General features: G+C 43.1%; 1 protein-coding gene across 1 annotated transcript in view; it reads right to left on the reverse strand.

Annotated features, from left to right (window-relative positions):
- Window positions 1-12,742: 12,742 nt before the first annotated feature.
- The window catches only part of LOC122203736 (cytochrome b5), a 44,640-nt gene continuing 30,086 nt past the window's right edge, over window positions 12,743-27,296 (reverse strand). The window contains exons 2-5 of the mRNA XM_042910796.1: window positions 21,596-21,724; window positions 19,455-19,484; window positions 14,853-14,887; window positions 12,743-13,116 (exon numbers count right to left, since the gene is read on the reverse strand). Coding sequence (XP_042766730.1) covers window positions 13,035-13,116; window positions 14,853-14,887; window positions 19,455-19,484; window positions 21,596-21,724 — 276 coding nt within the window. The 3' untranslated portion in view covers window positions 12,743-13,034. The remainder of the gene's footprint in view (window positions 13,117-14,852; window positions 14,888-19,454; window positions 19,485-21,595; window positions 21,725-27,296) is intronic.

Consider the following 27,296-nt stretch of genomic DNA (forward strand, 5'->3'; position numbering starts at 1 on the left):
GGTTTGCCATCAAGTAAACTTTACCAGCCTGGAAGAGTCCACAGACTCAGGTCTGGGGCAGGTTTGCTGAAGTCATGAGATACTGCAGCTGGCAGCGATAAGTGTACTTTAGCATAAGCTAATCAAATTCAGGTCCAGGAGCACTGAACTTCCCTGACCCTTGGGTACACAGGCAGCCTTGCCCTCCCTCCTGTTTGCGACTGATAACCTTCCGCCCTCCCTCGTCCTCCATCTTTTGGACAGGCTCCAAGATCTAGGCCATCCGTTGGGTTTCACCAGCCAACAGGATCCATCCAGCAAGTTAAGGATATCAGAGCTTTGTCGGCTGACATCTTTCTCTGCCCCGTGCCATGCTGAGAAACTACTGGAATCTAAATGCACCTGTGCTCCAATAGACAACATTCAGCCTTCTGGCTGCAGTTCTGAAAAATCACTACCTTTAAAGGCTGAGGAGGAGTTGGTCAAGTGCCTTCTGCACTGCCTTGGACTTGGTGACATTGCCAAGGCTTTGGGGCAAGAGTGGTTATCAAAGTAGTGTCTTTGTAAGAATCATCTGATGGCGACGGGGACAAGAGATGAGAAAGAGGGGGATGGGGTAGCAGCCAAGGGACTTCACTCATTAACTTAGTCATTCAGTCAACACCTCCTTTGTTCCAGGAATTGGAAGAGGCTCTAAGGACACAGCATGGAACAAAATAATAGCATGTGATAGCAGGGCCAGACCCATGTGGGAGAAGCCAGGGAGCACTTACAGCAACAAATCGGAAGAGCTGAAGGCTGAAACTAAGGTGGTGACATGTGAGGTAGAGAAGGGAAATGCGTTATTCGAACAGATCAATCATGCCAGCTATTTCTTACTATCAATTGCAAAAGTCAAGCATTTTCTTTCTTATTTATTTATTTATTTATTTATTTATTTATTTATTTATTTATTTATTTTGAAAGAGAGAGAGAGCACATGCACATCAGTGGAGGGGCAGAGAGGGAGAGAGAGAATCCTAAGCGGGCTCCGTGCAGCCCAACGCAGGGCTTGAACTCAGAAACCGTGAGATCATGACCCGAGCCAAAACCAAGAGTCGGTCGCTTAACTGACTGAGCTACGCAGGTGTCCCCCAAAGTCAAACATTTTCATTCAAACTGTGTAACAGGACAAAATATAATGAGCCCCTCCTGTAGGTTCACATCCCATAGGTCACAGGAGGCCACTTTGAACAGATGGCTGGTTTTAGGAAGCAACACTGAGGGGGAGCAGGATGTGACTTCCCATTTAGGACATGACCTGGATAGATGCTTCTGAGATAACAAAAGAGAGGACAACTACTTCTTTTTTTTTTTTTTTTTTTTTAATTTTTTTTTCAACGTTTTTTATTTATTTTTGGGACAGAGGGAGACAGAGCATGAATGGGGGAGGGGCAGAGAGAGAGGGAGACACAGAATTGGAAACAGGCTCCAGGCTCCGAGCCATCAGCCCAGAGCCTGACGCGGGGCTCGAACTCACAGACCGCGAGATCGTGACCTGGCTGAAGTCGGATGCTTAACCGACTGCGCCACCCAGGCGCCCCGAGGACAACTACTTCTTAGGAGAATGAGTCTACTGGGACCATGGTGAATTTCTTACATAACAGCTTTACTGAAATGTAATTCCCATACCATATAGTTCATCCATTTAAACTGGATTACAACTCCACAGTTTTTTAGGGCATTCATGGATACATACCATCACCGCAATCAACTTTAGGACATTTTCATCGCCCCAAAGAGAAACGCTGCACAAAGTGGCTGCCTCTCCCCATTTCCCCCAACCCTCTTCCCCAGACCTAGGCAACCACGTTCTGTCTCTATAGATTTGTAACACTGCCTATAAATGGGATTGTACAATATGTGGTCTTTTGTGACTGGCTTCTTTCACTTACCATCCTGTTTTCAAGGGTCAGCCATGTTGTAATGTATGTCACACTTTTGGTGGTTAAACAATATTCCATCGCATGGATACAACACACCTTGTTTATCCATTCATTTGGTAATGGATGTCTGGGTTGTTTCCACTTTTTGGCTACTATAAATATTGCTATGAACATTCATACACAAGTTTTTGAGCGCCTGTTTTCAATTTTCTTAAGCACGTATCTATCCTTGGAATTGTTGGGTCAAGTGTAATTCCATGTTTAACTTTTTAAGGACCCGCCATGCTGTTTTCCATAGTAGCCACACCATCTTGCATTCCCACCAGGAGTGCAGCTTCTCTACGTCTTTGTAAACAATTATCATCTGACTTTTTGACCACAGCCTTCCTAGTGGATGTGAACTGGTCTCTTATTGTGATTTTGATTTGCATTTCCCTGACCACCAGTGATACTGAACATCAACTCATGTGCTCGATGGACATTTGTATACCTTCTTTGGAGAATGCATATAATCACATCTTTTACCCATTTTTCAACTGAGTTATACTCTATTGAGCTGTAAGAGTTCTTTAAGGATCCCTTATTAAATTTATCATTTGCAAGTATTTTCTCCCATCTGTGTCACTGTTCACTTACTCGATGGTGTCCTTTGAAGTACTAAAGTGGTTAATTTTGGTGAAGATCAATTTACCTATTCTTTTGTAGCTTGGGTTTTTGGAAACCACTGCCTAATCCAAAATGAAACATTTAGGTCTATGTTTTCTTCCATTATGGATCTCTGACTGTGTTCTTGAACCGGTGAACTAAGAAATGAATGGGAAGGTAATGCTACTTTCCTTTGAAACAATATTAATTTTTTCTGACAATTCTCACCTGAGATCTTCCTAAAGAGCTACTGACATGACAAGCACTATCATGAACCGAAATTCGGTTCAGAGAAGTATTAGGATGATGAAACAAGAGCTTTCAAAATTACTGAGTGTTCACCACAGGACAAACATCACTCAAAATTAGGTGAATGTCATATTCTTTCTTCTAGAACTTCTAACTGTTCAGTTATTTCCAGAATTCTCCATGGCTCCAAGAACATGAAAATAAACCAGATTTCCTCACCTAAAAGCGACAGTGTATGATTCGCATGGTTCCTTACGTTACTTGGTCTGGAGGGAAAACAGTTGCAATCACACGCTTTGGTTTCTCTGGGGGAGCCTCAGCTGTGGGCACAGGCACACTTGCTTCACTTGCTTCTTTAAGGAGAACAGTGCTGATGGGGTGCACAGCACCCTCACCCCAGGATGTATGAGTGCTTCTAGCAAACGTCAGCCTGGTCCTAGAGACGCCCAATACCACCAGATGCAGAGGCCACCTATGGAATTGGAAAGACCAACTGCCCTTGATTGTCAGTTCTACTTCTAAACCTCAGGTAGACTTGGGTTCATTCCAAATTTCATGACTGAGCAGGTTCTTTGGGTCATCAGCCTCAGCAGGAAAAAGGACGTGGCCAGGAAGACACCTGGCCAAGGCAAGAGTAGAAAGAAGCAGGTAAAGAAGCAGTGCCTGGTTCTCCATTTCTAGACTTTCCCGGCCAGATGCATCATCCCCACCCACGAGCAGGGATCTGTTTTTGATCTCGATGGAAATACTCACATTTGACAAAACATAAGACTCACTTATGTTTCAGAATTCATGTAACGATTTCATCGCTCTCAAATTCTTAAACATTTGTCCATTGCAGAATACGCCTCCTGATAGAACCCTCTCCTCTCCATCCATCACGACGGAAATACCTCGTATCCCTGCCTACAGTTCCGGGGACTGACATCCATGTTTCCTGTGTGAAACGCCATCCTCGCTTGTTGCCCCTCCCCCAGGGTGTCCCTGCTAAACACTGAGGGACTGAACACAGCTGATACAGAAGCCTAGCCTTGTCTGCCCCCATGTCTTCACTCCTCCCAGGAAGACCGCAGGGCTTGCTGAGGGCAAGGACCATCTCGCTGCCCCTTCAGCTTATAGGAAAGCTTGTGTTGCAAATGTTGATGGCACAGGAGTGGACCCTGATCACTCCAGGGGGGCCCTGTGCTATCCCAAGTCCCAGAGCTCCCCACGCTGACGTGGGGCCAGACCAGACTGTACCTCCAGATAAGGTAACAGTGAACACAGTGTCGTCACAGAGGAGCAGAAAGAGAAGTTTAGAGCCTGGGTCGGTCGGCCCAGCCTCACAGATTCTGTACATGGACACGATGTGGCTGTTGGTCGTGAACATCATAATTACGATTTGTTTCGCTCAGGTTTCATACAGCAAATGCCTCATCCTAATTTAAAGTGATCATTTCTCTAAGAGATCCAGACAGGGGAAGTGCAAACATTCACTGCGCGCGTGCACCAGGGAGAGGAGTGCAAACGTGGTCATTTCATCGCGATCCTCACAATATCAGAGGGTCTGCTCACATCCATGGGGCAGGGGAAGTAGGTCTGAGTGTTTTCATGTTACAAATTCTAACATCGGCCAATGGCCTAAAAGGCTAGGTTTGAATTTAGGATTTTCAGAGTCCTCAAAGTTCTATGGCAGAAGGTGGCAGCCCCAGGAGAACCAGATCCAGCCCTGGTTATGCGCCTGCCACGTCCACATTCACAGGCCCAAGGAGAATGATGGTCACCCCAGAGATAAATCCAGCCGGGGCACAAGCCGTTACCACAAAGGTGGCACCGATAATGGATTCAGTCACAAAGATCATCACATTTGCCCATTCAAACCAGGGGGCATTTCAGCACAGCTGCAAAGCATATCTCCTAGCCTGAAATGAAGAGTCGTTCTAAATTCCTTGCAAAAATGGACACTGCTGGTGAGATCTTTTCCTGACTGGAGGCAGATCAGATGAGATAATCTTAAGAACGTGGGATGCATGGGTATTTGGCGAGTAGAGTTACAACTGGAGAAAGGCAAAAACAAGGCACTGGATGTTCTGGCCATAAAAGTCAGAGTCTGTGACTTCTAAGGCAGCGGGGGTGGGGGTGGGGGTGGGAGGGGGGCGACTGTAGTTTATGGAGGCATTGGGAACAGAAGAGAGACTGGTCCAGGGAAGACCAGGGGTCTCCAGCATCACGACGGATCAGAGTTTTTGATGACAAATCCAGCAGTCTGAAAAGGTCGCCTTCCCCACTCCCACCCCCGCCGTGGCAACGGCCTGAGGGACGCAGATGGTGAGTATTACCTTTCCAAGCCAATGCCAGAGTGAAGGAAAGAAAGGGGAGAGGCCTTCATGTTTAGGTGAAGTATGAAGTCTCGATCTGGCATCTGGTGTGGAAGCAGCCCATGTCAATGTCGACTATTTCTTCCGTCAATTTGACTTTGCGGTCTCTGGATTCACATAGGACCAGGGGTCTGGTGGAGCCTTCTTCAGCTGTGACATACTCACCCAAGTATCACACTTGGTCGTTTGGCAGCAGTGACGGTGACCAAAGAGTCCTTAGGGGGTCCTCTCCATCCGTCTCATTTTGTAAAAGCAACAGAACAAAACAGTAACTGTGCGTACATGACAAGACTGTAAGATCCCCATTGTTAAATCTGATGAGAGTTCACTTAAAAGGGAAATGTAGTTATTCTGTGATATACAACGTTTTAAGATAATAACTGAAATGATGACTGACAACATAGCAGGACATACCAGATTTCTAGGAATCTTACACAATTTTCTAGAATACGTACAACATACGCCTACAGAACACAAAGAACACCCAGTATTACTTTTTGACAGAACTACTTCCTATGTAACTAACATATCAAATAAGACTAATTCGTGTAACACCTCTCTAAGAATGTATGGAGAAAGAACAAATCTTCGGAGATGCTACAGGGACTCTAGAAAATCCCGAAGTTATCTCCAGGTCAAAAAGACATCAATTACAATTTGGCTTGGGGGAAGGTTGTCGAAAGTATCAAAAGGCCTTAAAACACTTGGTCAAAAAGGTTCACAGGTCACCGTGAAACGCTGCTTAGTTACCCATTTAATCATAATGACAAAGACTGCAGGCAAATACGGAAAGTTAAACATTTATGTACAAAAACCTTAGCTCTTTGAACAGACAAGATTCAGTTCTCTTTAGTAATCAAAGACCTGATAAACACATCAAGAAACACAGGAAATTATTTTGATAAAATATAATCTTTTGTTTTCTAGGCAGATTACTTAAAAAGATAAAAAAAACCTCTTTTACACCTCTTACCAAGAGTAGACCAAAAGTCTAAGCAAACTTTGTCCTTTTAACAGAAAGAACACCAAACATTAATTTTGCAGATTAATTTTGATATTAAACCCATTTATTTAAAAACTTAAATCTATTCGAATCTTAGCCAGCTTGACCACACATAAAATTGTTCTGCAAAGATTCCTTTTCCACAAGCTTCTACAACTTTTTAAACACGCCTTCAGATGTTGTCCTGTTTTTCCTCTCCCATTCCGAAATAACCAGCCTCACTTTAGGAAAAAATCATGCTCTTTTGCCTCAAAAAAATAATTCATCTTTATTCCTTGTACCTTCTCTTACCAAAAACACACATCTTACTTTCCTTGCATACAGAAATGTGTCCCTTATTACTTCTAGTACCTTACATGTTAAAAATTTTAATGCTTAATATATTTTAATTTCTAAATGATTTTTTACAAGTTTATTATTGGAGAGAGTACGTGTGTGAGCATGGGGGAGAGGCAGAAAGAGTGCGAGAGAGAGAGAGAGAGAGAGAGAGAGAGAGAGAGAGAGAGAATTCCAAGCAGGCTCCACCCTGTCAACGCAGAGCCCGATGAGGGGCTTGATCTCACGAACTGTTGAGATCATGACCTGAGCCAAGATCAAGAGTCAGACGCTTATGCGACTGAGCCACCCAGGCTTCCCTAAAATGCCTTAATTTCTGATGAAAATAAGAAGTTGACAATTGCGAGCTGTTTTTTACTTTAGCATTCTACGGCTTGGCAAATGTATAAATACATTTTTATATTTTCTAGAAACACATGCTTTCTCCATGTGGCACAAACACGTTCACTCATAGCCTCAAATAGCTTTAACTGCTCTGTAAAAATAAGTCAGAAAGTAGATAAACCTATCCATCTTCAGTAATTAACGTTTTGGTATTTTATTTAGAGAAGATCTAGACAGTCAAGTACTAATTTAACTTAATAAAACTTTAAGTGTTCAGGTTACCAAAAAGATTTGGGGTAACTATTTAAAAAGCTCACCGAGGGGCGACTGGGTGGCTCAGTCGGTTAAGCATCCAACTTCGGCTCAGGTCATGATATCGCAGTTTGTGGGTTTGAGCCCCGTTGGGCTCTGTGCTGACAGCTCAGAGCCTGGAGCCTGCTTCAGATTTTGTGTCTCCCCCTCTCTCTGCCCCTCCCCTGTTCATGCTCTATCTCTCACTGTCTCTCAGTAATAAATAAACATTTTTAAAAAAAATTTTTTTTAAAGTTCACCGAAAAATTTCTGTCCCCACTTACATGTATTCAGTTCACTTGTTCCCAGCATGTGGGATGAAAATTTCATCAAACGAAGTTATTTTCTGTGCTGACAAATTTTGTAACAGTGATAACATGAATTTATTTGATTAATAAATCCAGGTAGAATAAAAGACGTATGTGTGCATTATATTTAATGTTGCTAATTCTACAGACATGTCTGTCTTGACTAAAGCCACGAACTTTCATCAGCTTTAATATGAATATTTTCCCAGATCACGTGAACCTGAAAAGCATTTAGGTCTCTATTACATTTTTGAGAATTTTATGAACACTTTGTTCATATAAGTGCTTTTCCTTAAGCCAACTGAATAGAGCTCTTTAAAAAAGTTAATTTTGGCAATACAATCTGGAGGTGGAAAATCCCACACATGTACAATACACATATATAAACATACATATAGACAGAAGTAAACAGAGACCTTACAGCTTTTGTTTCAAAATTTTAGCGATGAGACGGTAGGATAATGCAAAACTCACTGGTTTATGAAAGATGCTGGATCCAAATCATGTGTCTGGAAGATGAAATAAGTAAAGGTCACCTGCTCAGGTGACTAAAGCTTTTTACTAATATTTGTTTATTTGCCTAAGTTTCAAATAACCTTTTCCCCTTTTGTTTTCCTTCTGATAAGAATTACCTCCCTGAAGTTTTTATTTCAAAAACATGGCCTAGCTAAGTCTTGGGAGACCAGGTAGAACATTTACATGCCAAAGGCAAAGGGGGGAAAAATGCAAGTTCCTCCCGGAAGAAACTTCATGTTCTAAGGTCAGAAGTTTTACAATACTGGGGCATCTGGGTGGCTCAGTTGGTTAAGCATCCAACTTCGGCTCAGTCATGATCTTGTGGTCCATGAGTTCGAGCCCCGCATCCAGCTCTGTGCTGACAGCTCAGAGCCTGGAGCCTGCTTTGGATTCTGTGTCTCCCTCTCCCTCTTTGCCCCTTTCCGCTCACACTCTGTCTCTCTCTCTCAAAAATAAATAAACATTTAAAAAAGAATAATTTTTACAATACTTACACATCTTTTGAGATAAATAGAGGTGGTTTTAGGATTGCTAACTATAGGTGAACTGTGACTTGTGACTTGTTCCTAGAGCCACATTTCTAGTTTTGCTAAGATGTGTAAGATAAAAACAGTTGTTTTTAATTCCTCAAAGAATTAGATTACAGCCTAATGATACCAAGGGGCTGATCTGTCCATCTAACCAAATTACCTTCAATTTACATCAGGGAGTGGATTTCCAACTAAGATGAAAACGCAAGATTTCTATGTTCTGGATTTAGACCTGTTTGTCTTTGGGATGTTTTACAAAATCCTTTCACAGACATCAGAAGGTTGTTCTTTCCTTCTGGATGTGTGGTTTTATTTTAGCTTAGGGAAAAATGTCTATGTCAGGCACTGAATATCAGCTTCCAGTTTCACCAACTTTTGACCACCGAGCTACTTTACAAAAATCCTTTAAATATTTTGTCAGTTTTCAGCTGAGATAAACAATAAATTATTTTTGGTGGTATTGAACAACGCCTGTTGGGTTTAAGAGGAGGCAAAGAATACTACTTTCTCAAGATTCAGAGTCACTCTGAAATATGGCCAAAAGGAAGAACTGACAACTTTTGTGTTCAAGGCAGGCAGAAAGCCAAGCCAAGTTCTTAGGACACAAAACAAGACAAGCAAGAAGGCAAGAACTCTCCCTGGAGGAGACAGAAAGAGTCGAGAATCAGTGGGTTGGGTTTGGAAAGGAAGAGACAACTCAAGAAATTTTATTTTCTCCTCTTGACTGGGCATGCAGACAGAGATCCAGGAGAGCTGACTCTGGTAGAAACCCTCACCTTTCACCGACTTCTGTCAGTCTTCCCCAAACACCATCTGTAGGTTCCAAGAGGGCTTAAAGAGTGTAGCTTCAGTATCTACCAGAATCTGGCAAAGTGTTTCATTCATTTGTAGTTTCCCTTGTTTGTTTAAGGGAGTGACAGCCGTTTACCAGAAAATTCCTGAGTCCCAACAACTCTAGGAGGGGCCCATATGGGAGCTCTCCTTTAAGGGTAGAAATGGAGGCATCTATAAGGCCACTCAGTTGGCAAATTTTGTTTTCAGTCTTATTCCAAAGTCCTTTCAAAGTACTTGGCTGCAGTCATGAGTTCCATCAGACTGATGGGGGCTCAGTTCCAACCTGTTTTTGTTGTTGTTTTTGTTGTTGTTGTTGTTGAATTTTTAATCAGTCTACTAATCTCAGGGACTGATCCATTTACAAACAGCGCAGCTAGAGCAGGTTGGGTGACCTCATTTTTTGCATGGAACCTGAATGCCACAGGAAGAGTGCTTCCACACAGGCTTTAATGTCTGCCACAGATTCATCTTTTTTGTTTGCATGTTTCAGTAATAAACCAAATGGTGCGTGCAGGGAAAACTCCTCCAAAGGATGGCTTTTAAGAGATCAATCACTATTTTATGAACTTTTTCTGGTCCACGAGGGAAGTGTGTTTAAGATCGAGGATCCTGAGCATCTTTGGGTTTACGCTGATCTGTTTCCTGACTCCATGTTTGGGCTTCCTCAGGGCCAACCTGCATGTGCATAAGCCCATAGAGATCTGGAAGCCTGCGGTCCTTGGCCCTGGTAATGATGAAATTCTTCAGGAAACTTCTGGGGATCCTCCCTAGGTTTAGGAAATTCTGTTACTATGGTAGTTCACTCTTTGACCAAGGAGTTTAAGATATCTTTAAAAAAATTTTTTTTTAACGTTTATTTTTGAGAGAGCAAGCAAGCACAAGCAGGGGAGGGGCAGAGAGAGAGAGGGGGACACCGAATCCGAAGCAGGCTCCAGGCTCTGAGCTGTCAGCACAGAACCCGACACGGGGCTCGAACTCACGAACCATGCGATCATGACGTGAGCCAAAGTTGGACACTTAACTGACCTACCCCAGCGCCTCAGGAGTTTAAGGCATCTGAGGAGGATCTCCTGCAACCTGGGGTGACCCATTCTGTTTGTTTGGTTTGGGAGCCCTTGCTTTCAAAATCTTGTCTAACAGGAATGTTTCTCATAATGGCCATTGTAATTCTAGGTTGTTTTTAGTAAGACTTTGTCATTGTAAATATCTACAGCTTCTGGGACCACAGTTCTTAGACACCAGATAAGTAGTAGTTGTGCCGAAAGGTGGTATGTTCAACTCTCTGAGCTAAGGCTTTGGGTCTTTTGGAGCCGAACTAACACCTAAGGGGATGTGTGGCTGGGCTGGGGATCGTGTGATGTTTGTACCTCACCACACGGAGACTTTCTTGAGGTTGGCAGGTGATCTAGCATCAGTGTAACCTGTTCTGTGACCAGCTTATGCATAAAGTTAGGTGGCAAGCATTCGAACAGTTTTTAAGTGCTCAACGCATGCAAGTCAATTATGCAGCTTTTGGCTTCCAAGATTTCCACTGCCTTTACCTACACGAAACACACTGGATCCAGGCCAGCTTAAGCCACACCTAGTTTGACTGCAGTTGGCAACTGCCAGCAATGGGACTGGGGACAGGACTAAGCCAGCAGACCCCAAACAAATGGAGAACTCTGGAATGAACCACCACCAACATGGAATCTGAGATTCAAGCAAGGGTAAGGATTCTGACCAGACAGGGAACTGCAGTCCCGACTGCCAGCACTTCTCAACATGGAATCAGGGACCGGAAGCAAACGACAGCTCAGAGAGCCAACAAGGTCAGGAGCTTGACACAGAGAGAGCAGAGCTCAGAACCAAGAAGAACTTACCCACGGCCCTCCGAAAGGGCTAGAAAGACAGAGGGTTTGTGGGTACGCAGCCTGTGTTTCTCGCCCCCAAAGCCGTGAGAGGCTTCCTTCAGATCCCATCCCTGCCACCAAATCTGTTCAAAGCCAAAATTCACCTGAATAAAATTTAAAGATCTTATTAGTTTTATTCAACAATTCACGACTGGGGTGGTACCCCACCTGGCACATAGAAAGAAGGGCCCAGGAGCTGCAGAAAACGTTAGAGTTACGGGCAGAAAGAGGTGGGACAGGGAAGTTATTTCAGCAGAGCCATCTTCCTTTGAGGGGACCGCAGCGGGGAAGAGGGATCCATCTCGGATTATCTCATTAGTGCTGGCCAGGTAATTCCAGACTGCCCGGCTTAAGATTCTACTCCTGGGAGAGGCTGAAACTGCAATCCATTTAGGTATTAAGCCTTTGTTTGGTGATGTGGGCTTAGCACCATTTGGGGCCTGTTGCCTCTTTTTAAATCATACTCTGTAATTTACAAAGTCCTTTCCAATGTGTTTTAGTTATTTCTGAAGAACTCCATTGCTTTTCAGTTGGCCAGCATGCCAATGGAAACTTGCAGTCACACGTAACTACAAAGCACTTAGAATCTAATTCGTCCTTCCAGTTTCCACATTCGGAAGAAAAATAGCATGAGGCCGAGGATAATAAACAAAGATGACAGAATTAGTCTCCTGGAACTCGAATGAGAAAATGAACACAGCCATACCAGAATTCCTCATGGCTCATCAGCACCAGCTAACTTTCTTCAAAACTCAGGTTCCAAATGTCCCATATCTCTTTCAAATTTTGTTTTTGCAAAGGAGGGAATGAACATTTTCTTACGTGAGCACATTAACATTTTTGGCCTCTGAAAGAGTAGTTTTTTTAAACTTTAGAACCTATACGACTGTGAACCTCTTCGGAATATTTTCAGTCTGTGAGAAGGGAGGGCTAAAATGTCCTCTCATGGTTCACAGGTTTTATTGTTTATAGTTCACAGGTTTCTTTCTTTTAATCAAAGACGAGATGGTCTCTTTTTTATAGGTCCTATAGGCTACCTTCTCCTTATCATCTGTTTCAAGTAGAATCATTAGAAATCTTACATTTTGGGAGTGCCTGGGTGGTTCAGTCGCTCAGTTAGGCATCTGGCTTCAGCTCAGGTCACGATCTCACAGTCCCTGAGTTCAAGCCCCGCATAGGGCTCTGTGCTGACAGCTCAGAGGCTAGAGCCTGCTTTGAATTCTATGTCTCCCTCTGTCTGCCCCTCCCCCGCTTGCACTCTCTCCTCTCTCTCTCTCTCAAAAACAAACATTAAAAAAATGAAAAGAAAAAAGAAATCTTTCATTTTTTAGACCTTCCTAATTCCCTCGAAAGGGAAACTCTGCTGGAAGAGGCAGAACTGGTTGTTCAGTGAGATAAGGAGGAGCACAAGGAGAGATCCAAGGACATTCCCTTCCTCACACCATAGGGACAACTTGGGTCTGAATGACTAGTGCATTAAATGACTCTGCTGAATAATCAGATTCTAAACGTTAAAGACAATTATGTACCAAATAGACAGACAAACGTGGTGGTATATTTTAAAAGCCAGATATATTTTTAAACGATCATGCCTACAATAAGTAAATTATGTAGTGATGGAACATCAAAAAAAAGTTGATGAACAAAAAGGCACATTCTAAGAGTTCAAGAGTAGAAAGAACAGAAGAGTTCCTTTTGGTTTGGTTCTAAGGTAAGAGAAAAGAGAAACAGGTGTACTAAAATGATATCTCGGGTGAAGGTTTCTGTCAGCTGAAGCAGTTAACATTGGCGTCTTTCTCCCTGGTCCGAAGCAGTCTTTTCTTTCATTGACTTCTGAGAGTGTGTTTAATCTTCCTTTGTGTACAGATGGTACATCAGGGCTACCACCAGCGCTGAGATGGCGGGGATCACCCAGTTGGTCCACCAGCTGGAAAGAAAGGGTAATGATGCTTGTACAGTGCTCGATACACAGGACTCAAAACCTCTGCTCTTCTGATTACCATGAAAGCCACTGTGGCATGTTTTTATTACCTCTCTAACGTACCTGGATGAAAAACCAACTAACTCGTTAAAAGAGACATGAGCACATCACATGCCCTAATATACCAGCACCTGCTCAGCTTTATAAGAAAATGAACGGCCCCACCCCTGTTCCACTTAAATCTATTTCTATAAACTTATGCAAAGAGCTATGAACCACTCACTCCCCCAATAGATGCTACCGATAACTAGTGACTTATCTAAGGACACGAACTCTGAGTTACAGATCGCAAGTTCATAAAAGCAAATATTCCTTACAGGTTTTATTCTACTCACATACACTAAGAATTTAAAATAGTACTAAACCGAGAACCAGAAAATCAAGTTTCTCATTTTGGCAGAGGCATCAACAGGTCTATAACTGGGAGAACAGCACATCTCCTCGACTGTGAAGTTAAGGACTTTGAACCACAGGATGATTAAGGTTGCTCTGTCCACCACAACTTTACATTCTCCGACTCTGTTCTGAAAATCTAATCTGTACAAATGCACAATAGACTTAACGCAGGAAGAAACAGCATGCCCAAACGACTTCATCTGTGGTCCACAGGTATAAACCCAGAAAACTCCCTAACTTACACACTGTTTCAGTCCTGGTGCAAAGAACTTCTGATCTACTATAAATGGCAGATGACAGATCAAATCAGGGACAAAGCTAGGATGATCTTCAATTTAGATATGAACCTTTAATTACTTAGAAAATAAAATATACAGCTTGTGGAATGTGAATTAAGCCAGACAATCACCTATGAAGACATACATTTTCTGGCATAAAGTTTCTACCCTGTAAAACTTCACACATCAACCCATACGAAGATGGAGTTCATTAACAAGATTTAACCTGCACAAGGGTTACAAATGCAATTTTCATCTTGGTGGGCTTTTCAGTTTTCATTTAGAAGGAAACTGACCTGCCCATGAAACATAGGATGAAGTGAGTACTAACCACTGCCTGAAGGCAGGTAATGTACTAGAACACCGACAGAGACTGGGGCGGTTACATTTGACAGGGTGAAAGAATAAATAAGCATAAATGTGTGGCTTTGAGCTTGGGGCCAAATATCTCTAGCTACCAGATACACAGATACATATAGTCCCAATTACACAAGTCAATATGCTAGAACTGCCAAAAATGTCAATACAACGTTGGACTATACCACAGAAATCCAGTCCCTAGAACAAGGGACTCATGTTACACCTGGAAGAACACTGAACCATGCCCAGAGGGACCTGATCACTACAATGTTAAAACCGGATCATATACTGAATGAGAAAGGAAAGAGATGTTTGCCTGGAGAGTAAAAGACTGTGCCGGCCACAGGACTACCGTGGAGAAAAGGAGACCCATTTGTTCAGTCGGTCCTATAGGGTAGATATGGCCAGAGGGTGAGATTCGGGGTCGTTCTGAAGAGGGTCCCGAGTCTGAGCTGACAGCCGAAGAGAGAGTGTCCTGAGTCATGTGGGTACCAAGTGGGGACAATCCTGGGATGTCCACTGATGGGGGGGGAGGGGGCACGGTGGACGCCTGCACCTCAAATGGGGGAGGGTCCCATAATCCCACTCTGACTCTGTGAGCCTTCTGATCACAATTACTTTAAAAGAAAACTACCACATATCACGTACCTGGAATTAGAATCAACAGTAGTAATGAGAGTCTCCTGAAACACGAGAGAAAAAGTAAACGTAAAGGGAACATCTAAACATTTATTCAATTGACTAAGGACTTCTTGTATAAGTAGGTCACAGTATTTTACTCAGTACATTCTTCCAAACACATTGAAAGGGAAAATTAACATCATAAACTTCTCACTAAAATGCCCAATTTCACCATTTTTTCAGAAGGAAAAAAATTTTAAGAATCATCTGTATGTAAATTACTTATAACCTAGATAATTTGAAAGAAAATGTTAAAAACAGCCTATATATAAAATATCCTGTACACAGTACACATCTGAATACTTTAATGGAGAAACTGAAAACAGATTATCATGTACACATACACATAACCCCACCACTACCTTCAGGAAGAGCAGTTTAATTTTTTAAAAGCACTGATGAAACATTCAATAAAAAACATTAGTTATTTCATTCAAATTTTATGTGAAGTAAAGTTACCCAAATTGTATTAAAAGACATGTCAAGCAAAAAGAGAGAAGTAAAAACAGTCATTTAAATTATAACACTCTGGGGGCACCTGGTTGGCGCAGTTAAGTGTCTGACTTGATTTCAGCTCAAGTCAAGATCTCAGGGTCATGAGATCAAGCCCCCAGTCAGGCTCTGCACTGACAGTACAGAGCCTGCTTGGGATTTTCTGTCTCTCCCTCTCTCTCTGCCCCTCCCCAACTTGTGTGTGCACACTCTCTCTCAAAATAAATAAGTAAACTTAAGAAAATAATTAAATTAATTAATTGTAACACTGTGGACCACCACCTTTCCTGGACTCCAACTCTGACAAGACGGCTCTAAAAAGATACGGGAGGCCTTAGGGACTGGTCTCTCACACCGTCACTGGCCAAGAGCCCTCTGAAAATAAGGACGCCCTGTGCGTGTGCTGGGGTCTTTCACAGTTGCAGCCTAATTTACCTTCCAGAACTTTCTGAGAGAAGTTCTTCTTGTCGGTACCATGAAAGTGAACTAATTTTGGCTCTGGAACAATACATACTTCCCCAAACAGCTGAATAACTAAGGCCTAAGAAAAAATAAACTGTTCTGGGCTTGAAAACTTAAGAAGCATTCTTTTGAAATTTCACACCAGCAGAAGTATTAGTGCCTCAAAGGAAGGTAAGTAAGGCAGCTTCCTCAGAGAGTTCATCTCCGCAGTTTCCCAAAGCACAAGACAAGCCAGTAGCAAAACAATCAGCAGTCTGCAGTGAGGCAAAGCGACACACAGCAGGGCGCATTAGAGAAACCCCATGAAAAGGCAGAAAACTTTTAGGGAAGGGCAAGCAAAACAGTTAGGAGACCCACAAACCTGGAAACATGGCCTTTAAGATTCCTGACACAATAGGAAGGAAAAAAATAAGTCATTTAAAAAGGAAACTTCACACATCTATTATCTCTTTAAGCAATGTTAAATCTTAGCGACTACACAAAGTATTCATAACAACAGCAAGGCTTTTCAAATTTTGTATATATGAATAAAATTAACAAGGATCACCAGAAGTCAGTGGACTATGCAAAATTATTATTCAGCGATTAGAAGACACAATGAGTTGTGAAAACCAGAGTGCAACAGTTCATTAAAGGTAAAATATTATCGTCACAATAGAAAGTTAAGCCCGGAAGAGTAAAACAGAACGCGAACACAGATCTGTTATTTGCTTATACCAAGTACATGCATTTTACCAAACATGCTGACAACTCTATGGAAACTAGGCTGGCCTGTCCTCACTCTCCAAACACTACCCTGAGTGCTCATGCTAAAACAAAAACTCTTAGGGTGTTTGATCCTCTAAAGAGCTGTACTTTGGGGCGACTAGGTGGCTCAGTCGGTTGAGCGTCCAACTTCGGCTCAGGTCATGATCTCATGGTCTGTGGGTTCGAGCCCCGTGTCGGGCTCTGTGCTGACATCTCAGAGCCTGGGCCCTGTTTCAGATTCTGTGTCTCCCTCTTTCTCTGACCCTCCCCTGTTCATGCTCTCTCTCTCTCTCTGTCTCAAAAATAAATGTTAAAAAAAAAAAAATTAAAAAAAAAAAAAGAGCTGTACTTTAAGAGATTATATATATTTCCAAGTGTTTATTTTCTGTTAGGCTCTTAACCCAGAGGTGCCTGGGAGTTACAGCAAAAGTCTGAATTATCACTTACCACAGTGCTGAAAAAGGAAACTGAAACAGTCTTGTCGATCCAGTGGTCTGAGGGGCCTAAGCTGGGTTTCTATGTGTAACTAACAAATACATCAAGACCAACAGGCAGAAAAGACTATGGCTTTTATTATAGGCTCTGCCACCTGCTCACTCCATGACCTTGAGGAGTTCAACTTCACATAGAAAGGTCAATAATTCAACCAGTGCAAGAGAAGCTCTATATAAAATAATGCAAAGCGCCTCGGGTCTTTGCGAATCAAAGTCCTCTCATTTATACATTCATCTTCCTTAGCCTAGTCCCTAAGTGGAAGGCTTTCCTAACCCATGCCTTTCCCGTGCAGAGCCCACACAAGAAGCTTCAAGAAACCGCACCTGCCAAGCTGGAGATGGGTGCTAGCCATGGTTCTGCAGCGTGTGACCTTTGACAAGGCCAACACTCAGAACAAGGTCTGAGCTTCACTGTTCTCACCCTCCCTGGAAGGTCTCTGGATCCCACAGGGACATCACAAGAACCAAATAAGGTCATTTAAACAGCAATGATTTGAAAACCACAACCAAGAAAAGGTATTGACACTCCTGACATCCTCCGTGTAAGCAAATGTGATAGGTACAAATTTGTTTAGGAACATGTCATTTCTGTCTACAAATATCTTACTTTGGCAACTAAACACCACGTTTTCCTTTGGGCAGGTTCAAACTAGTCATCTTTGTTGCATCTTATTTTACAATTCAACTAGATATTTTAAACAGGCAATGCTGAAAAAATTCAGAGCACAGCTTACATTGATCAGCCTGCAGAGACAGACAGATGGTTACACAGAGACACAACAACAGAAATATCTGAGGACTCTCGCCTGGCAAACTAGAAGCCCCAGAAAGAAAAATCCAGAAATGTGGTCACAAATTTTCCTTCACTGCATCTGCCTGCGGCCTCTAAGGAAGATGGCAAGTTCTCGGCCGCTTCCTCCACTTCTGCTGATAGAAGCAATGTCATGTGTGTTCTCAGAGAGGAAAGAGTCTGTCTTCCAGAAATGCGGCAGCGCGGTAGGGGACCCGCTGACCACCTCAGCCCTAATTTCTGTCTCTGGGCATCGTGGTTTGGGATACGGCTGGATCTACATTAAATCTAACTTGATATAATGAGCCTCATCAAACCTTTGTTTTATTACAGCTGAATGATTTGCCCCGAGATTACTAACATACTGAACACCTAACAGGAAAAAAAAAATGTATTTGTTCCCTGAGAGACTGTGGAGAAAAAGCAAAAACCACATGCATCACAGGATTTCACCTGCCCCAAACAAAAGTAGCCCCTCAAAAGCTGTTAATGTCGTATGAATGAACAGCAGGGACTGTTACAGAGGCAGCAACTGTTACAGAGGCAATTCAAATTCTGAAGTCCATTTCTTATCTTCCCAAGGTATTCGGATCACCAACACTGAACTTAAGCCTTTTGGAATAGGGAAAGAAGAGAATATAAATGAAGGTGCTGTGTAGGAAACAGCACGATGCAAGACTTTTATTGTACTACCTGGGGTATAAAGGTAAGCATGGCCTTCATGCTCTATTGGATTCACTGCTTGGATTTTGCTATAGATTAAAGACAACGTCTCGTCAACAGCAGCTGGTTCTTCATACAAGCCCCATGGAGTCCCACTGTTGTCCTCTAATAAAAGCAAGAGCAGAAACCAAAATGGAAAAACTATCCTTTGTTTCTGTGGCTTAAGCAAAACTTTCCTCCAGATCCTTTAATTACAGGCCAGCAACCATCCTGTCTGCTCGTACTTGTCAGGGATTCTGGTTGTTGGCATCAGTTCTCACTATGGGTTTACCTTCAGAGGTGTGAGATCATCAGCTCACAGAGAAGGGCTAGTGAACCAGGACGTAAAACTAGTGTCCCTAGAACTGTTTTCCTTTCCTAAGGAAAAATGCCCCCAAAAGTTATTATTTAATTTGACTAACATTAAATCCATGCAACCAATGTTTATTTTACACCTACTATGTGCCCCGGGGACACAGAGATGACGACGACACGGGTAGTGTTCTGCAAGGTTCAAGTACTAAGATCTGTCCTCAATCAGACTTTACGCTCTCTGAAAATCAGGTTTGTGTCAAATCTTTCAGATTAGAAGCACAGTGCTGCTTATAAAAAGAAGCTCTTGAAGAGGTAGCTACTGACATTCACGAGGAAAAAATTACATGTTGAGGGTCTTACGAAGAGAACACACAAGCTGTTCTAATGAAACACAATGGCTGATCCACACATGAAGTATTTTCCTGAGCCAACAGGTTACATATTCATCTAACCTAGAGAGACCTATGCTGGCCTCCAATATGTAAAAGACCTCTGTCCTCCAGTTTGACAGACATTAAATACAGTGGAGACACATACGGTCCTGAGACGCTGAGAGGATGCACTTACCGAAGGTTTGATTATCTTTGATCTGTCATCCTGCAAAGGAAAAAAAAGCACATCATGGAATGAAAGAAAGTTTACGAAAGCACCATGTCCAAAGCACTCGGTTTTACTGGGATGTTTTAAAAAACCTTACTCTTCGGTAATTATTAGCAATTTACGTTCATCTACCTAGGTTGTTATTCACATAGTTTGATCCATCTGAGTTGACTGCTAAAATTAACAACTGATTAAGTGATTAGTTTTCAATCTAGAGTTCCAAGGTTTAGAACATCATCCATGATAATTCTATTTCTATGTTGATGTGCATATATATTAGACTTGGATTTTGATCTTCAATTCAGAGAGCAGCTGGGATCTAATCAGATTCTTCTCTTCTATCCTCTGAAATGAGTCTGTGTGTGTGTGTGTGTGTGTGTGTGTGTGTGTGTGTGTGTGTAATTCTGTGTGATATCCTTAGTGAATTCCTGCAATCTCCCAGTTGCAGGGCCGTAATTTTCTTAAACCTCTGGTTGAGGGAGTCCAAATTAAGGGGCATCTAAAGGTGACCACAGAGGAGCCCAGTAGGCAGGTGAGGCAGAAATGCTGTAGTCACAGCCTGAAAACCCACCTGCTCTAAACCCACAAGTTTTGGAAAGGAAAGAATCAAACATTTTAAGGGAAGTCTCTCCAGTTACCAGGAACGTACCGCACTTTGATGAAGTGTGAAGATGAAGATGATAAAAACAGGTGGATGAATAAACTCCCCGAATAAGTGAGGGACACTTTCAGAGCACCACCTCCTGCCACCAAACAGCAAACAAAAAACCCCACCTCTCCCTTCAACTGAAATTGCTCTACAGCACATTTCTGATCTTCAGGCTTTCCATAAAAAGCCTACTTTATCCTTCATCCCTGATCGTCGTAAGAAACGTCAATCAACAAAACTTTTCATATGGGTTTTCATCTGTCAGGGGTCTCTCAGAGTGCCTGCTTGGGCTAGGGCCACACGCCTATGCTGCTTCTTGTTAGCCTGCTTCTAACAGCACCTCAGCCCCCTCTGGATGGCTCCTGGTGAGGCAGCATGAGCTGAGAAGCAGACTGGGGACCGTGCTGAGAGACCCCAGTGCTCTCCAGAGGTGAGAACAGCTGAATGCAGACTGTAGGATCCACTGCCTGCTTGGAGAACGACACTGCTTTTTCCCAAGTGTTCAGCCGCATTCAGATTAGCCGAGTTTCACATGCTCATTTGAAACTGCCACAGAAGGGCCTAAACTCATATTACTCCTCTAGGTTTATATAAAAGCTGAAGTAGGCCAACATTTTGCCAAAGTCAGTCCATGGACTGACACCAAAGGTAACATTCTCAAAGTTCTGGGGTGAAGTGAGAAAAAAAGAGGAGAACGTGTTGGTTTTATACAAGGTAGAGTGCACTCATTTAACAGAGGTGGGTTAAAATTTTTTTTTTTAATTTTTTTAGAATTAAAATATCCTCAGACTAATGAAAGCAGAAGGGAGTTTGTTAAGTAAAATATTTTACTCAAAAAAAACAAAAACTAAAACAAAAAAACCCATGGTGGATCAATGACCCCCCACTTTCTAAAATCTGCTGCTCCAAGGGGCACCTGGGTGGCTCAGTCGGTTGGGCATCCGACTACGGCTCAGGTCATGATCTCACAGTTCGTGAGTTCGAGCCCCGTGTCAGGCTCTGTGCTGACAGCTCGGAGGCTGGAGCCTGCTTCAGATTCTGTGTCTCCCTTACTCTCTGCCCCTGCCCTACTAACGCTCTGTCTCTGTCTCTCAAAAACGAATAGACGTTAAATAAATAAATAGATAGATAGTAGATAGGTAGGTGGGTGGGTAGGTAGGTAGGTAGGTAGGTAGGTAAATCAATCAATCAATCAATCTGCTGCTCTGAGAGACACTTCATAGTCTGAGAGACGCCATGGCCTTGGGGTAGAGAGTCCTGACCCCAAGTGCCAGTGAGAACTAAGCCAGGGAAATACAAAGAAATTTCCAGCTGATTTACGACAAGAATGGTGTTCTAAAATCAGGAGGAACTGTTTTTGCTTTACTCCTTCGATTTCGTAGTACACAAGTCTACCGTTTTGAGCAAGGTCAACTCACAACCTTAAAGAAAAGGAAAGGCCCCCCAAGAAGGTACTTACCGGATGAAGCTCTCCAATGATGTACGTTTTGGACAATTCTCTAGCATCTGTAGAGTGCCCGACATCCTCAAAGTTTTCAGTAGCATCCCCTCCAGCTTTTTCCCTTAGCACTTCTTCTCCACCAGGATGCTGTTTGAAGGAGATACAAAAAAAAAAACAAAAACGTTTTTTCCAAGCAAATGAGTTAAAAGGAAGTGGTCAGTTTATTTAACCAAATAGGCTACTTTAGAAGTCATAGATGACAATGTGTGAGTACAACTCATCCATAATGTGGGTGAGAACAGTATACTCTTTTGTATTCAATTTCCTTCTTGGAAATACAGAAAAACCTTTCTCCAATAGTAAAGATGTCCATTTCCCCAGGTATTCATATGGCAATACACACATTAGACACATATTTTTAATCCTGTGGGAATGTCTTCTTTGCTTTTCCAGAAAGCTCTCAAAATTGTTCTTCTTAATCTTTACCCAACCTAATTTTAATTCAGTCCTATATCCTGACCTTTGATTTCTTCGGTCCAAGTGTAGACTTATGCTACTACTCCTTAGATGATTAACTGTGTGATAATTCATCTTCAAAAAGCACCCCGTCTGCCCACCAAGCACAGGCAGAGGATAGCCTGTTGGACAGGCAAGCACATCCCCTGCCTCTCGCAGAACTTTCTAGGAGAAAGTTAAAGGAAAGCAAGCAGGTGCACCAGTGACTTGCTCAAGCTGCTGCCAGAGGGACAGATTACTGATGGGGACTGCGGAGACAAGGAAGAAAGAGGAGCACTCTACGTGGGGGTCAGGAAGAAGACCTCTGTGGAACGGAAGCATTTCAGTGCTCTTAGTTAGGTGCTTCAAATGGTAAAACAAAGGATGGTCACAAAGCAGCAAGGGGACTGACAAGAGCGGCCAAGGCACAAACACAGATGAAGTCCAGAGATCTTCAGGCAAGGAAAGGAGTTCTCATTCAAGTCAAAAGAAAGAGCTTGGTTATTAGCATCCTAAATACTTTCATCGGGAAAAAAGTCTTCTTAAATTGAGCCTCAGTATTACCTTAGTTCAAATTTACCCCACCCTTAAGCAAATCATCTATAAGTACGTGTCCAATAACTAAACAACTCTCCTTTGCATAACAGACTGCACTCTGTTCTTAATTTCTCCCAAGTGATGGAAAACATAGAGGTACATGACAAAGAAGGGTAGATGATTACTCTCTTTTGAAATCCATTTCTCCTCCTACTTTGTTTAAATATATCTACTGCTATAGAAATCTACCAGTTTTCTTTTCCTCTACTATTGTAAAAGTTATCCATCTACATTATAGAAAAACTGAAAGCACAAAGAAATAAATAAAAATCACCCAATCATGTATGGTCTTGCCATCTCAATAGGGCTGGATATACATATAGGTATATGTGTGAATAATTTTTACAAGAAAACTGTGATCATTACCTTATGCATACTGTTTTGTTAGGTAAAAAGCAGATTACAATACATGGTACTGAGAGCATTGCCTAGTGGTTACTTACTACTACTATGTACACTTAGGAAAATAATGGTATTGATCTCATAGTTTTTGAAGATTAAACATGTTGATATATGTGCCTAGCACATAACATACAACCAGTGAGCATGACCCAGCATTTTTATGAAATATTTTCCCAATGTCATCAAGCATCTTTCCTCAACATGACTTTTCCAACAGCTACATAATACTACATACCGCAGGAATTCCCAAACTTATTTAAATGTCTTCTACTGGGGGCACAGATCAGAAGTCCACTTTAAACAAACATGAGGGGCGCCTGGGTGGCTCAGTCGGTTAAGCTGCCGACTTCGGCTCAGGTCATGATCTCGCGGTCTGTGAGTTCGAGCCCCGCGTCGGGCTCTGTGCTGACCGCTCAGAGCCTGGAGCCTGCTTCGGATTCTGTGTCTCCCTCTCTCTCTGACCCTCCCCCGTTCATGCTCTGTCTCTGTCTCAAAAATAAATAAATGTTAAGATAATAATAATAATAATAAAAATAAACAAACATGAGAAGCCACACCAGGGGTACAGGCAGCTGACTGGCTCACTCTGAGAGCCAATCCGAAGTTTCCCGATGTACCTCCAAGGCTGTAGCAATGGAAACCATGGTCTGTTGATTCTGTAACAGTCTGTTTAATACTGGACATGGACTGAGGAGTACAGAAGCAAAACACAAGAGATATAAAATGACTAACTCAGCACCCACAAATTATGTAAGTTCACATAATATTCTTTCCATGTGGATGGCTGAACTCATGAGTTCCTTAACTTTTGGTTCCTGTTAAGGATATGTGAATATAGACAAATCTCCCAGAGCGAACCACTACTTTCCAGTTATAACCCATAATCTTCAAAGGAAATTTGCACATGAGATTAAAAACACAGACTGGCCTTTAACAAAGCATGATAAAACTAAACAAGTTTTTAAAATAGAGAATTCTGGGGCACCTGGGTGGCTCAGCTGGTTGAGCATCTGACTCTTGATTTCAGCTCAGGTCACGATCCCGAGGTCGTGGGATCGAGCTCCACGTCAGATTCCACACTGAGCATTGGAGCCTGCTTAAGATTCTCTCTCTCTCTCTCTCTCTGTCTGTCTCTGTCTCTCTGTCTCTCTGTCTCTCACTCTCTCTTCGCACCCTCACCCCTCCCCGGCTCACTCACACAAACTCTTAGAGCAACACAACAGTCCTCACCCAAAAAAAAGGGCAAGTTCTCAACTTAATTTCTGACCAAGCAAGGAAACAGGAGAGTATGTCTCTCCATGTACATAAGTGTGCATCTAGCTATGATTTAAGTAAGCTCTGCCTAAACCATCTCTGTGAGGTAGTTTTTTCAGGGGAAAAAAAAAAAGTAAAACATCTTGCGTTCCACTGGTTCCACTGACCACTATTTAAGAAAAATTATAGCATCAACAAACGGACACTAAAATATCTTTGGCCTTACTCTTAAGGATTTTTTAAACAGTAAACAAATACAAAAAACAAACTGGGTGACTCAGTCAGTTAAGCATCCACCTCTTGGTTTCAGCTCAGGTCGTAAGCTCAGGGTTCATGAGTTCGAGCCCCACATCAGGCTCTGCACTGAAAGCATGAAGTCTGCTTGGGATTCTGTCTCCCTCTCTCTGTCCCTCCCCTACTTGCTCTCTCTCTCTCTCAAAATAAATAAACTTTAAAACAAGTTCAAAAGTTGATTTTTTTTAATGTTTATTTTTGAGAGAGAAACAGAGCACAAGCAGGGGAGGGAGAGAGAGAGAAGAGGGAGACAAACAATCTGAAACAGGCTCCAGACTCCCAGCTATCAGCACAGAGCCCGACCCTGGGCTCAAACCCATGAACCCATGGGATCATGACCTGAGCCGAAGTCAGAGGCTTAACCGACTGAGCCACCCAGATGCCCCAAAAGTTGATTTTTTTTTTAAACAAAATAAGTCTTGATAAGACAGCAAAAGATACAGGACTGGCTCATTATAATATCAAATATTTTCCTTGAAACATATTTATGATGTGGGGAAGAGACACAGAGACACACACTTTGTAAAGTAAATCAAGTCTAATCACGACGGTTTGAAACTTGGTGATTCACCGTGTCACTCTCTTCACTCCTGTGAGCAGATTCACGCTGCAGTCTTTTTTTTTTTTAATTTTTTTTTAATGTTTATTTCTGAGACAGAGAGAAACGGAACATGAGTGGGGGAGGGGCAGAGAGGGAGACACAGAATCGGAAGCAGGCTCCAGGCTCTGAGCCATCAGCACAGAGCCCGACGCGGGGCTCGAACTCACAGACCGTGAGATCATGACCTGAGCCGAAGTCGGACGCTCAACCGACTGAGCCACCCAGGTGCCCCCACGCTGCAGTCTTAATACACACACATCTCACTGCACACATCTCATTTTAAGACTGTCAGCATTCTTAAGAGACAGACCTGGGGACACTGGCATTGGTGCCATCTTGGTTTCTCCCAGGGATGGTGTACAGCTATAGTTTCTGCCCAGAAACCCTGAGAAAACTTACTGCTATCTGTTAGGCAGCTTCTAGAACTGGAGAGTGACTCAAAGAAAAGGCAAGGCTTCAAAAGAGGTAAACAGTAGAATTAACAGGTGATGAAAATTATCTGAAGATTTTCTGAAAGATTTACGAAAAAGACCGAAGTACCTAGTCACACACACAGGCAAGATTAGAGGGAACAAAAGACGTGAGGCTCTCCTGAAGACTAAGCCAAGCACTGGTGAATTCTGTAACAAAAGTCTGTCCTCAGAAAGCAGCACTCACTGGGGCTCCCACCCATCCCACCATGTGGTGGCAGTCAGCAGCCCAAAGAGAGAGCGATGGGAGGGAACACCAGGGGTGACAGTAAGGAGGACACAGGAAGGACAGAACTGGGTGCAGCTATGGAAAAGCCAGCCATTTCCACCGGAGCTGGGTCCTTCTGACATAAAGTCTCCCATTTTTCCAGACGAAGATTTCTTTTTCCACTGGCAATATTACGTGCCAAAGTCAATTCACTCAACAAACACACAACAAATGTCTCTATGCGACAGACACCAGACATGGGGAGCAGAGAAGGTCCCAGCTCCTGCCTGGGGAATTTATAAACTAATAGGGACCTCACAGGAATAATCTGCAACTGTACCACTGCAGGTAAAAATCAATGTTCTGAAACAAAAGAGCACACCGCCATGAAGAATACAGCATGGACTCAGGAGTGGCTCCGCTGAGCTAAGATACAGAGCAGGAGTCAGGGTCGAGGAGGGGCAGAGACAGAGGGGTGAAGTGTCCCATGGGGGAGGGAACACAGTGAGCTCTGCGGCAGGGAGAGGCTGGCTCCGGGGAGGGCAGGCCACACAGGGCTCTAGATCTTTCTCCTGCAAGTGATGAGAAGCCATTGAGAAGATCTAAGAAGGGAAGGTGACAAAAGCAGAATTTTTTTTTTTAAATATAACCATAGTTTTAAAAATATAACCTAGGGGCGCCTGGGTGGCTCAGTCGGTTAAGCGTCCGACTTCAGCTCAGGTCACGATCTCACGGTCCGTGAGTTCGAGCCCCGTGTCGGGCTCTGGGCCGATGGCTCAGAGCCTAGAGCCTGCTTCCAATTCTGTGTCTCCCTCTCTCTCTGCCTCTCCCCTGTTCATGCTCTGTCTCTCTCTGTCTCAAAAATAAATAAACGTTTAAAAAATATATGGGGCGCCTGGGTGGCGCAGTCGGTTAAGCGTCCGACTTCAGCCAGGTCACGATCTCGCGGTCTGTGAGTTCGAGCCCCGCGTCAGGCTCTGGGCTGATGGCTCGGAGCCTGGAGCCTGTTTCCGATTCTGTGTCTCCCTCTCTCTCTGCCCCTCCCCCGTTCATGCTCTGTCTCTCTCTGTCCCAAATATAAATAAAAAACGTTGAAAAAAAAAAAAATATATATATATACAACCTAGTCTTCAGAGTGAACAACAGGTAGAAGGGCAGGAGAGGATTCGGGAAGGCAATTCGCCAAGGCCAATACAGTAATCTAGTGAGAGACAGCCTACGGAAGGCTGGTAGCAGCCAGGGACACGAACAGGTGTTAGAAGACACAGAACGCGAGAGAGGAAGGACGTCTCGGTGGAATGACGACGGTGGATGAGAGACAAGATGCAACGCGAGGCCACAGATTTGGGGCTGGCAAAATCGAACGAATGGACGTTGATGCCAACCACCGGGAACGGG

Source organism: Panthera leo, chromosome D3 (assembly GCF_018350215.1).
Source record: "Panthera leo isolate Ple1 chromosome D3, P.leo_Ple1_pat1.1, whole genome shotgun sequence".
Lineage (NCBI taxonomy): Eukaryota > Metazoa > Chordata > Mammalia > Carnivora > Felidae > Panthera > Panthera leo.